Source organism: Rhinolophus sinicus, chromosome 3, assembly GCF_057876585.1.
Source record: "Rhinolophus sinicus isolate RSI-liver-muscle chromosome 3, RSI-T2T, whole genome shotgun sequence".
NCBI classification, from domain to species: domain Eukaryota; kingdom Metazoa; phylum Chordata; class Mammalia; order Chiroptera; family Rhinolophidae; genus Rhinolophus; species Rhinolophus sinicus.
In genome coordinates, this window is record NC_142503.1 from 148,049,817 (window position 1) to 148,063,901 (window position 14,085).

General features: G+C 33.9%; 1 protein-coding gene across 3 annotated transcripts in view; it reads left to right on the top strand.

Annotated features, from left to right (window-relative positions):
• UNC13C (unc-13 homolog C) overlaps nucleotides 1-14,085 on the top strand; it is a 505,001-nt gene that overhangs the window by 320,470 nt on the left and 170,446 nt on the right. For all 3 annotated transcript variants that reach the window (XM_074327724.2, XM_074327725.2, XM_074327726.2), the window contains exon 17: nucleotides 3,014-3,147. In XM_074327724.2, the coding sequence (XP_074183825.2) occupies nucleotides 3,014-3,147 (134 nt within the window). The remainder of the gene's footprint in view (nucleotides 1-3,013; nucleotides 3,148-14,085) is intronic.

Here is a 14,085-nt window from a genome sequence, read left to right on the forward strand (position 1 = left end):
GATATCACCTATTATTGCAACACTTTTGTTTTTGCTCATAATAGTTCTCTCCATATGTTGGTCTCTTCTTGATGGAATAGCTTCATATTTTCTTATTTGAAGTTATGGAATAATAGTGTACGCCTTATCAGCTTGTCTGTACAAGCTTTTTGTAGTGAAGTATCCTTTGTAAACATGATGATTGGATGCTTTTTTCAGCTGATCCTACATCCTGGCAACTTTCCACTTTCAAAAAATCCTCTCCCCATTATACTCTCACAGACTTTCTTTCCTCAATAGTTTATTAATAAAATAAGTTTTAGTCATGATAACACTGATGAACATAAAGTTGATCTACTAAATCATAATTTTATAAACTTGTACTTTTGTTATATAACTTTTGGTATATAATTATAACTCAGTGACATACTTGTGTATTATGTAAATACAAATTTTAATATAATAAATATTTACTTTTAAGGGTTTCAGTAAATACCCAGGTGCCAAAAAAATACATATTTTAAGAGATGTTACCTATGTATTACTTTTCAAAGTTGAATTGAATTATGTTAACAATGTGTAGTGTGACATTCCCTCAAAAGATGGCATTAATCAAATGAATGCTGGCATCATTCATTGTATTACAATTTTAATACAGTTTTTTTTTCCTTTCTTAAAATATGTATACACTTTTTTGGCACCCTCTGTGTCAATGTACTTATTATTAGTTTTTAAAATTTCTACTACCGTTATCCTAATTTCTCCAACCCCAAGGTCAAATGCTCTAGTAGACTTCTAGGATAGTAATAAAGTCTTACTTAGAAGAATTTAATTCGTAATAAATCAGGTAAATATTCTAATCTACATGATTGCACCCCATAATTTTAAACATGCAGTTTAAAATGCACTAGTAAGATAGGAAGGTCTGATTTGTGAAATTCTTGTGTGCTAAATAAAAACTTAATGATTCAGCATTCCATTTGGTTTATTCTGATGCTACATACAGAATTTGATGCAAAAAAATGATACCATCTATAATCTTCTAATGTCATGAAAAAGAATAATGGCAATATAATTTGTGACAGCTAAGGGAATTTGGAATTAATGCACAGTCAACTATGTAGTTTAGTTTCTCCTCCTTTCCATATCACTCTTTGCAAAATGATGAGTGACTGTGATATTAAACTTATCATCTATAGTTATTCCCTTTCATTTAGTCACATTATTTGAAATAAGTTAGACATATAGTTTAGCTCTATGCACATGGTGATGATTAACGACAGTACTCTCTATAGTCTCCTGTGGTCAGGAGGTCATTTTATCTACAACCTTCACAACTCACCAGGTTCTCTGATTTCTAAATACATCATAGAGAGGGAAATCAGTTGATCTTAATGTAATAAATGATTACGTTAATGTGGCAATAATAAAGTCCTGTTCACAAAAGCAAAATACATTTTAATAGAAAATGTAACTTAAAAGTAGGCAAAGCTGGGTATTTGTAAGCTTGTATTGCTGCCTTTTTCTTAGAGATCTGTTGATATGCCTGAGGAACTGAAAAGGATAGCCTAACAAGGACTTTCAAGCAGTTCTCAGGGACCAGACATACAAGGTTCTCAAGGTCCTTTGAAAGCTGCTTATAGTGCACACTGGAAATTGGAAGTAATTTGTGCCAGCCAATAATTTTTTGACTATTTTAATTTTACCCTTCTACTTTTAATCTCTGTTGCATTTTGAGCATAAAGATCAATCAACAATGCTTGGAAACACCCTGAGAAATTACATGTCCCTAAAGTACATTATAGTCTGTGTGTGGAGATCTCTAATTATAAATGGATTCAATATAAGGCTTTTATTTTAGCTTAAGAAGAAGAATAATCAGGTGATGACCCATCCAAATTTGGTTACATGTCTTGGACAACTGTCAGCAGATATGCACATAACCATTTAGCAGGGGTTGGCTGATTTTCAGATAAGATGTGCGAGTTGGATATGGCAGTTGATTGTGTCAGATAAAATCTAAATGTATATCAAAGAGCCCATGAATTTTATGAGGTACAATTGAAGTTTTCAAATATCCTGAACCTATAAGCTTGTGAATAATATAGCAGAAATAGTCAGGGAAGCCGTATGCTTCCCACTTAGTTCTATACTTGAGTTAAAATTGTCTCTGCCTTTTTCTGTTTGCCTAATTTTAAAAAGTAAAATGAAAGAAGTGTTCTAAGAAAAATACCCACCAAACAAAATAACCGGAATAACTTCTCAGTATGTTCAAAAGAATTATATGTGTTGAGCATGAATTTATATGTGAAACATTCGAGATTGTTATTGTACTCTGTTCATCGCAATGTAAATTTAGATCCCAGACAACACTCTCTTTCTAGGGGTAACAGTTGGAGAATTTATTCAGTGTAGTAAATTGAGAAGGATTCAAATATGATTTAAACAGGTACACATACACACACACACACACACAGAAGAAACATAGACTTGCGAAGTTTTACCTAACTATAGGTGTTTATAGGTGGAATGAGCGAGTTCCAGGCCGTTTATGTAACATGTATATAATGTAGAATTTAATAGTACTGATTTTGTAACCAAGCAGCATTGAGTTCTGTCCACTTGTTGCCAGTATGACTTTGGACAAAATATTTAGGCATGATAAATTTTTCACATACACATGTGCGAACACACACACCTTTGTCCGCATATAATTCAGTCTCTCTCCTTGGGAGAAGCCACATTAAAGGAATCATTTCTACAGTAATAATTGCTAAGCTTTTGAACTGTGATAGAGGAAGAGAAACATTCACCCAAGAATCAAAGCACTTAGAAACAAGTCTTGTCAATGTGACTTTATCCTAGGGGGTTCCATTCAATGAAGAAAGGAAAACTGAATTTAATGGCTTTAGCTCACATGATCTAAGAGTTTGTTCATAACACTTTTCTCTGATTCTCCTGTTTGACAGTGACTTCTAACTAAAGTCATACCATTTAACCTTTTCTTTTGCATGTTACGTGACCTTGTGAGCAGAGTAAGAAACAGGACATTCCTCGGGAAGAACAGGGACCAACCACCAAGAACTTGGATTTTTGGCCCCAACTTATTACACTGATGGTCACTATTATTGATGAGGATAAAACTGCCTACACACCTGTCCTGAATCAGTAAGTACACTGCTTTATAAATGAATGAATTTTATTTAACTAAAGTTAAGAAAACATAAAATCTTTGAATCATGGATGATGCTCTTATGACAAAGATAATTTTTTATAAAATTAAGTCATAGTAGAAAGCAATATTTTTTTACTTTATTCAGTAAATACCAATTCTGTGATATTACGGATGTTCAGTTCAAGCCCCATAGAGTGTGATTCTTTGGCTATGAAGACAAATATTTCCCAAGATTTATTTTTATTTGATGTAGAAAAGTTTTCTGTTTCCTTTGGTTCCTTTCATAACTATCCCATTGTCTCAAAAGAAAAAAAGTGCACCCTGTCAAACTAAAAAAGAATGTTAAAGAACTAGTATTAAATATATTTCATTGTGACTTTTTAATAATAAAGATTTGTCCAAAAAAACTGCTTTCAAATAGTTGCGTATGCTGGATTTAACAAATTTAATGCAATATTTAATAGACAAGTCCATTTTCTCAACCTAAGCTTATGCATCCATGCATAGAATTTACAAGTTATGAGCAGGTAGACAAGGCAGATGAATTAAAATTCATAGCTGTTGCAGAAGAATAGACTCTAGAAGAGTCTAAAATCATCAACTTATCAAAATGCCACTAGCTAGCTATGAGACCTTCAGCAAATTATCTAATTTCCTAGGGACTCAGTTTCCTCATATGTAAAATAAGGACATATTGCTAGATAATTTTCAAGATCCAGTCCAACTTTAATGTTGCACATTTAGGATTTATTTCATGCCATTCTTGTGGGCTATACAAGCAAAATAACAGCTGACTGCAAACTACACACTTACAATCTGGTTAATGGGGAGAGTATCCTGATATATTGGTAATACCAGTACAGATAGCAGAAATAGACAAACCATGAAGCAGGACATGAACTAGATTCAGACTTACTATGTAGACCCCGGTTTTATTATTTCTCATTCGCTATGACACTACTGGTCAAGACGGTTAGGGACTTTTTGCCTACGTTGAATCCAATTAAAATTCCAATTACAGAAGAAATAAATTTCGGTCTCGCAATTTTCATCCTTTTCTGCTTCTTAACCACCTATTTTCACCTGCCCCACATTCCTCCTAATTGTGGAAAAAGTTGTCCTGCCTTTGATATGCAACCATCATTAGGTTTGTCTTTTCACTTTCTTCTCTCTTTTCCCTTATATCCAGCTTTTCTGACTGATGGCCAGTGTCTTTTGATGACCATCTGTAGATCTGTAGAGACTTTGCTCTTTTATTCTCTTCTGATGATCCAAGACTTGATCTTTCCTTTTAATGTATGATATGTCCTCAGCTCATCCTGGGCAGCTTTGTGGCATATATGTGTCTTCTCACTTATTCTTTGGAACTTTCTTAAAGACAGAGTAGATTTCCTAAAGATAGAAAAATCGATAACTTGTTTCAAGGCTGTACCCTTGGATTCAGATAGGCCGTTAGATAAATTACTATTGAATGAAACTAAAAATCTGCTAAGAAACGATAATTAAAAGTTATTTGAAAGGATTTTATTTTTGATCAAAGAAATTCTTTACATTTAGCAACTATTTGAAATCAGGATATGACTGGAAAAAGAGACATTATAAAATCATGGAATCAATTAAAGTTTCCTAGAATTCTCTTTAATCATATACCATGAAAGATATGTAAAGATTTTGGTTGACTTTTTTGTAACTGTATTAAAGGAAATAAAGGAATTACATGTATTGGTGGCAAAAATAAATTTTAAATTCTGAACTAAACTAATTCTACTAAGTATAAAATTGAGCAATAACAAAGGGAAACGAGATAAATGTCTTTGTTTTGCTTTTTATTTTTGTTTTTAATGTCAGAGTTTGGAGTCCCTTTTTTTCTGTGAAACCTAGTCCTGTGGAAATCTGAATGCCTTCCTTCTGTTTGGAATCTTTGTTATTATATTTGCCCAGATTTTTTAGGATATTCTAAATATTTCTCACCCTGAAGGATCATTTCATTTTGTTTCTCGTTTAATTGAATCAGTGTTTTAAGTGAACTCATTTGGAGAGTGAGGTGTGGTCTTGGTGGTCAATGTTACATTTATGAGATGTTTATTCACACCTGTTTCTTTATTGGCACAATGTGTCATCACATTTAATCTTCACTAATAATCCCATTGGTCAGTGAGGTTAGCACAGCGTTTCACAAAGTAGACAATCCAGACACCTGGAGTCAGGATTATATGGGCTGTTAGTTGGGTTTCCAAGCTCCATTCTAAATCTATGGAGGCAAAATCTGAAGTTGGCACAGAAGTCTTCTTTTTTCTTTTTTCATATTAAATAATGTGTTTTTATTTCTCTCTTAATTTAAAAAATGTGAACGTTCTGTAATTTAGCCAAAGCCTTTACTTCCAGGTGATTTTTTCATTGGGTCTCAATTCCCTTTTAAATAATAAACTCTTGTTCTGGAAGGCAGTTAGCTTTTCATCATTCTTTCTGTCTAGATAACATCCAAGAACAACTATATGTACCCAGAAGGGACAAGTATATGTACCCAGAAGTCTTCATTATTAATAAATCTTCCATCATGTGTTCTATGTACACTAAAATCTGAAAGCTCAGGCCAATTTGTGAAGGACATGTCAGGCTAAAACAAGTTTTATTTCCTTTAATACAGTATAGGACTTATTTTTATCTTTTTGAATGTAGTCTAGGGTTATTGATATAAATAATTTATGGAATAAAATATTTGTTATCATGACTTTGAAAAATCATTGTAAGCTTTTGCTTATTCAAATTTGATAACAATTTATAATAATTGTAGAATGTAAACATGAGGGGAGGGGTTTGTTTTATTTTGTACACTAGTATAAAACCAGGCATACGTAGTAGTTGAATGAATGAATAAATTAAAGTCAATCCGTATATGTAGTTGGTATCTGTTCTTGCTGTTCCCACTCCATTGATTAATGATGTGCTAGAGTATTTCTTTTGAGCAATATTTATTTACATTTTTTAAATTACTTTTATGTGGGTTTCTAGATGCTTATAGAAATTTCACTATTACGCTGAAACTGAAAACTATTAAACAGTATTTTTATATCTTTAGGTGTGGGTCTCTCTCTCCCTTTTTTATCAGATTTATTGAGGTTTATAATGGACTACAACAAAAACTACAGATGTTTAAAGTATACAATTTGATTAGTTTTGGCATCTATCTGTAGCCATGAAACCCTTACCATAGTCAAGATAATGAAGATATCCATAACCCCAAAAAGTTCCTATGCACCCTGTGTAACCCACACCAGAAAACCACTGGTCTGCTTTCTGATACTGTAAATTAATTTGCAGTTTTTATCCTTTTATGTAAAGGAAGCATATATTATATATATATTCTTTTGTCTGACTTCTTTCACTTATTACAAATATTTTGAGATTCATCCAGGTTTTGTGTTTTAGTACTTCATTTCCTTTTGTTTCTGAGTAATATTCTACTATATAATATATCACAAAATGTCTATCCATTCATGTGTCAATATCAGGTTTAGGCTTAGTGTCAACATTTGGATTTTTTTTCCAGATGAAGTGGCTATAAATATTTGTTTACAAGTTTTTGCATAGACACATGGTTTCATTTCCCTTCAGTCATGTGGTAGGTACATGTTTAATATTTCTTAAAACTGCCAAACTACTTTCCAAAGTGGTTGCACATTGCCAACACTTAGTATGATTTTACTTTTAGTTGTAGCCATTCACATAGGTGTATAGTGGTAGCTCTCTGTGGTTTTAATTTGTACTTTTCTAAATACTGATGTAACCCATCTTTTTATGTTCTTGTTGCAATCCATATATATTTGTTTATGAAGTGTCTGTTCAAATCTTTTTGTCATTTCCTAATTGGGATGTTTATCTTATTGAGTTACAATTAATTTATTTTTTTCTTTATAATTTGGGGTTTTTACATCCTATTTAGGAAATCTTTGCAACACTCAAAATCAACTTGGAACATCAAGGTTTTCTTCTAGATATCTTACATGGAGGTCTATGATTCATTTCAAGTTATTTTCTTGTACATGCTGTGATACAGAGTTTAAGATCCTTTGGGATGTTTTGTCATATGTTTATCTTTTCAACTCCACTTGTTAGAAAAATCCTTTCCCCATTGGATTACTTTGGCAATTTTTTCAAAAATCAATTAACTATGTGTGAGAGTCTAATTCTGTACTCTCTGCTACATTGATCTATTATTGATCCACATAACTATTGGTCTAGTGGTGGTGAACATCTTTTTATTTTTTTAACTAAAATTTATTGGGGTGACAATTGTTAGTAAAATTACATAGATTTCAGGTGTACAATTCTGTGTTACATCATCTATAAATCCCATTGTGTGTTCACCACCCAGAGTCAGTTCTCCTTCTATCACCATATATTTGATCCCCCTTACCCTCATCTATCATCCCCCTCCCCTTACCCTCTGGTAACCACTAAACTATAGTCTGTGTCTATGTTTTTGTTTCTCATTTGTTTGTCTTCTTCTTTTGTTGTTTTTGGTTTATATACCACATATCAGTGAAATCATATGGTTCTCTGCTTTTTCTGTCTGACTTATTTCACTTAGCATTATAATCTCAAGATCCATCCATGGTCCTATTTCATCTTTTCTTACCACTAAATAGTATTCCATTGTGTATATATACAACAACTTCTTTATCCATTCATCTATCAAAGAACATTTTGATTGTTTCCATGTCTTGGCCACTGTAAATAAAGCTGCAATGAACATTGGAGTACACATGTCTTTATGTATAAATGTTTTCAGATTTTTGGGTAGATACCCAGGAGAGGGATTGCTGGATCATATGGCAATTCTATTCGTAATTTTTTGAGGAATCTCCACACTGCCTTCCATAACGGCTGCACCAGTCTGCATTCCCACCAACAGTGTATGAGGGTTCTTTTTTCTCCACAGCCTCTCCAACACTTGTTATTATTTGTCTTGTTGATGATAGCCATTTTAACTGGGGTGAAGTGATATCTCATCGTGGTTTTTATTTGCATTTCTCTGATGATTATTGATGTAGAGCATTTTTTCATATGTTTATTTGCCATTTGTATGTCCTCTTTGGAGAAATGTCTCTTCAGATCCTCTGCCCATTTTTCAAGTGGGTTGTTTGTTTTTTTGTTGTTGAGTTGCATGAGTTCCTTGTATATTTTGGATATTAGCCCCTTATCGGATGCACTGTTTGCAAAAATCTTCTCCCATTCAGTTGGTTGCCTCTTTATTTTGTCAATGGTTTCTTTTGCTGTGCAGAAGGTGATGAACTTCTTCAGCTTTTGTTTGCCTGGAAAACTCTTTCTCTTTCAATTCCAAAGAACAGCTTGGCCAAGTAGAGTATTCTTGGTTGGCATGTTTTTCCTTTCAGCATTTTTACTATATCACCCCACTCTCTTCTTGCCTGCAAAGTTTCTGCTGAAAATGCACTGATAGTCTTTTGGGGATTTCCTTGTATGTAATAAGTTGTTTTTCTCTTGCTGCTCTGAAGATTCTCTCTTTGTCTGTTATATCTTCTGTCTCTTTGTTGAAATTCTCACTTTGTTCATGAATCGCTATCCTCACCTCAGTGAGCATTTTTATGACCATTATTTTGAACGCTCTATTGGATAAATCATTTATTTCCATTTCATTAAGATCAGTTTCTGGTGATTTATCTTTTTTTTTGTTTGGAACCCATTCCCTTGTTTCTTCCTTGACTCTCTGTGCTGGTTTCTGCACCTTAGATAAAAGGGCCTAGTTTTGACAGATTGGTTTCATTAATCAGCCGAACCCCAGCTCCTGGTTGTCTCTCAAACTTTTGTGATAGTTCAAACTTCTGTCTTTGTTCTTAGTGGCTCCCATAGCTGAGGGTGTGCTAGGACCTCTCAATGTTCCAAAGGGGAGGAAGCAGTCAGCACCTACATGCAGGCTAATTAGAACTGTTCTCTCAGGCAACAGTTGGGAAAGTATGAAATTAAGTTCCTTTCAGAGAGAAACTGGAAGATAGGCATTTTTGCCTGCTCCATCTACACTAAGCCCAGTTGTATATAGCCACAGGTGGGGGGGGGGGGAGAGAAGGAAGTGCTCCTGCACCTATTGAAAAGCTGCTGTTTCTTTGTTTTGTTTTTTGTTTGTTTATTTGTTTTCTGTACTCCTGTGGGACTTGTGAATGCAAGCCTCATCAGCTATCAGAGCTAGGTAATTTGAGGACCTGTCCCTCAGGGGTAGCCAAAAATATTAGAGCACTAAAGGTGTTAGACAAGCTCCTTTCAGGGAAATATAGCAATTTGGTTGTATTATTGGAGCAAGCTAAGGAGAGAACATAAGGAGGAGAGCTCACAGGCTTCCCTGGGCTCTGAAAGGATCTCAGCCATTCCTAAAGGCCTGCTAAATTAGAATCCAGACCCTCAGGCAGCAGCTTCTAAAATATGCAGTCCAACCCCTTCCAGGGAAAGTCTAAGAGAGGACCATTTTTGCCTATTCTTTCTGGCTTAAGCACAAGAGATGCTCGAGTGCTCATTAACAACTGCTGCTTTATTTCCTATGGTCCTGTGAGTCTTATGAACTGAAGCCCCATTGGCTTTCAGAGTTAAGAGTTTCAGGATTCCGTCCCTCTAGTGGGATTCTTAAAAGTTGGGGTACTAGGTCGGCAGTCCAATCCCTTTGCTCTTCAGGGAGAAGCTGGGAGTTGGGGATTCCCTTCCAACTGTATGGCACTGTGCTGGGGGTGGGGTTAATGGCAAAACTGTGTCTTGGCATTTCCTACCTATTTTAATGTGGGAATTTTTTCATTCACCTGATATGTAGGAGTCACTCAGCTAGTCTCTGTATTTTTCTCAGAGGGAATTTCTCCATGTATAGTCATACATTCAGTGTATCCATGGATGAAGGAAGTTCAGGAGGTTTTTGTGCCATCATCTTGGTTCCTCCCAAACCTACTTGTTTTTTATTGAACTTTTGTAGTTTGTGTCTTTCAAGGAACATTTGCATTTAATCTAAATGGTCAAGTTTGCTATCATATAGTACTTATGACATTCCCTTATTATCCTCTTAATGTCTATAAGATCCAAAGTCATTTTCCCTCTGTCATCCTTAATATTGCTATTTTGTATCTTCGCTCTAATTTTCCTATCCAGCTGACTAGATATTTATTAGTCTCTTGAAATAAAACATTTTGGTTTCATTAAATCTCTATATTGTTTTTGGTTTTAAAGTAAATTGATTTCTATTCTTTATTTTCTTCTCTTCTAAGTGGAGATAACAGTTAAGTGGTTACAGCAGTAATTCAGTGAGAAGATATGAGAACTTTGTATAAGATGATGGAGAGGTAGGATCAGATATGAGAAATATTAAAGAGATAAATCAAGAATTTCTTTTTTTTTTTTTATTAACTGCACTGAATAATGTTAAGGGGAAAGGAAGAGATAAGATGCTATATTTATGGGGGCACCATTAATTGAGATAATAAATTCAGGAGGAAATATCAATTTAAGAAAGTACATAGTAAGAAAAAATAAGGAAGTACATAGTGAGTTATGTTTGAATAAATAGAGATTTGTCTGTCTGTGTGACTTCCATGCATTCTATGCAGTAGGAAATCATATATTTAGAAGTGAAAGGCCCTTACACTGACATCAACTAAATGTACAATGTAAGGGAGTTTCACTATATACTATTGAAAGTAAGAAATCTTACTTTTTAAATATTCAGAAAAAATTAGTCTCAGTTCATTTAAATTATTGTGACTCTACATTACTTTACTTTGTTTTTCTAACATTACTTTGTTTTTCTAACACTGACCAAACTATAAGCACAAGTATATTTCCTCCATCCTATGTTCCTGTGTGTTCCTGTATGGACTTTATTATTGTCTGTAATTTATTTTAGCTTCCTCTAAAAGTATACATACAGTTAAGACTCAATTTATTTTCTCTCTGCATTAAGATTACATATTAGAGGATACAATGTGTTAAGTAGAAAATAGACCAATTTTCCAAAATGTGCTGTTTTATTTGTAGAAATGATATATGTTGCATTTATTTTCTCAAGGCTATGGGATGACCAAAAACATTATTTTTGAATTACGTGTTTTAAAAGACAATATATTTCATTTGCTGCAGTGAGGAAATTGAGTTTAAGCTACTTTGATCAGGGATTTATATCCTGTTCTGTTTGGGAACTAATGCTATTCAAAGTATTAAAGCTATTGATGTATTTGCTTGCACTATGGCTTCCCTAAATTATTATCTTTTCATTTTTAATGGTTTTATTGAGATAATAATTGACACTTCACGGATGGTGTAGATGCCTGACCACTGCAGTATACACCTGAAGCTGAAGCTGAATAATAATGAATGTCAACTATAAGTATATATATATATATATATATATATATATATATATACATATGTATGTATGTATATACAGCCACAGGATGTGGAGTACAGCATAGGGAACAGAGTCAATGCAATTGTAACACCTAAGTTGTTTTTATATTTAAAAATTGTTACAAAAGTGTTCATAATATTAAAAATTAGATAATGCAATGAAGCTATATAGCTATATATCCATCACCCAAACGCCACAATTACCAAGATTTTGAAATATTTTCTTCATTTGTTCTCACAGGCTTTCATTTTTTCTTTGCTGAATTATCTTAAACAAATATCAAACATTCTATCATTTTATCCCTAGGTACTTCACTATTCATCTCTAAAAATGACATTTATTCTCTTGCATATCTCAATATCATTATCACAACTAATGACATTACCATTAATGCCTTGCTATCATGTACTCCCTGTTCCATAATCAATTGTCACTTTTTTTTTAAATGCTTATTTATATTTACATTCTTTTAATCAGGATTCAAATAAGGTGCACTACATTACATATAGTTGTTATATGTCACAAGTCTCTTTCATTCTAGTTCATCTCCCTTCCCTTTTGTTTTACCCATGCCACTGATTTTTTTTAAAGAAGCCATCCATGTTCATTGTCCTTTACAGTGTTCTGCTTTCTGAATCATTCTGCTTGCCTCTGTTAGGCTTAACTTGTTCCTCTATATTCTATACTCCCAATAGTTGAACATTAGCTCCAGAGGCTAACTTTCAGGTTCCTTTTATTTTCTTTTTCCAAGAGTACAACACAGGTGATTCTGTGTACTTCATACTCCATCACCTCAGGGGGTCACACATTAAGTCTGATTGTTCTCCCTTGCAGTGATGCTAAGATTGATCAGTGCTGACAGCTTGATCGATCCCTCCATCCCCAAGTTTTCTATTGATCTCTCCTCTGATGCTTTCATTTATAATAATTTCAGAATAAATTATTCCATTAGGGACTTCAAAATTGTGATATTGTAATGTTATTCTTTCAAAATTGATTGGTTAGAATTTTTCTGTAAATAAGAACGTCCTTTCATTAACTAGGGCTGCTTACTTGGTTACCATGAAAAGCAAAAATACAGGAAAGATAGGGCAAATACTTAATTCTTTTAACCTAAATATTTTTATTGCATACTTTTTTCCTGATTCATTTACTTTTTTACATTTTTCATCCACACTATCATTTAAATTTAGCAAATAGGTATTGAATATTCTCTATACTCCAGGCCTATGTACAAATGTAGTCACAAAGATTTAATTGGGAAAGAGATAAACAGAATTAAACATAGGTCTTAAACTGGCTGATCATGTCCCTGCCACATTCACAAATCATTCTGGGCACTAATTCCTCCCCTCCCGGTCCTTTGCTGAGGTAACCTAATGAGAAAAACTAGATTTGCTCTCTGGAATTAGACTGAGAAATCCAGAGAATGAGACAGTTGACATGGAGCATAGACAGTGAAAATTTACAAGTTTGGAGATGGCTGTGGTTAGTAATCCAAAACGAAGAATAAATCAAAATGATATAGAAATAGAAGCCAGGAAGGAGATAAACAGGTAAAGAAGGAGAAGAAGGCAGCTGTCAGTGAAAGAAGAGACAGGATGCTTGGAAGGAAACACAGAAATGGTGAGAGTAGCCACGTCGCAGGATGGGTGGACTTCTTGAGTGACCATCCCATCTGCAGTCACTTACTGCACTCCCCACACTGCCTTCAACTCTGAAGGAGATTCTTGCCCATGATTCCTTGAGACCTGACTCTACTGGTCATGGTTCCACCTGTTAGACTGAATCCAGCTTTCCTTGGGTGCTAGTACAATATGGAACTGTAGGTTAGTCTTACTTTTCTGTTATAGACAGTATGCTTACAAAAATTACCTTTTAATCATTTGTAGTTACTTGAGTCTGTGTTCCTTATAACCAAGGTAGCATAACTATCCCAATATGATATTATATGGCACAACACACATATTCCACTCTTGTTGCAGCTAGACTGCTGTTGAAGTATAAAGGAGTGCTTTAATTTAAATTATCAGGATACATGCAAACAGTTTGTTTCTGACAAGCAATCAGTTCTGCAGAGCTAGGGTTTACAGTAGGGAGAATGGATAATCAGAAAATCTAAAAATCTAGGCTAACCTACCTGACTAAAAGTAATAAAAAAGAAAATAAGTCATTTTGAACTTTTTTTCTCATGTTAATTACAGCCATTTTTAAATTTTAAAACAGATCAGGTTTTCCTCTGCAAATCCCCCAAACAATATATTATCTGGAAAGAATAAGAATATTTCTCTAAGAGCACAAGAGTACCACTATAACAATGCTTACTAAGAATTGTACTAATTTAACCACTTCTGAAGATTTCAGTTTTCTGTCTCCCTGATTGTACATCACGCAGAAAAGAAAAGTTTCATCTTGGTTTTTCAAGATTTGTTGTATTTGCCAGATGATTTAGGCATAACTAGATATCTGTGTGTTATAAATATTATCACCACCATATAGGAAACTGTAAGGAATTAACTGGAGTCGTGCACTGTGC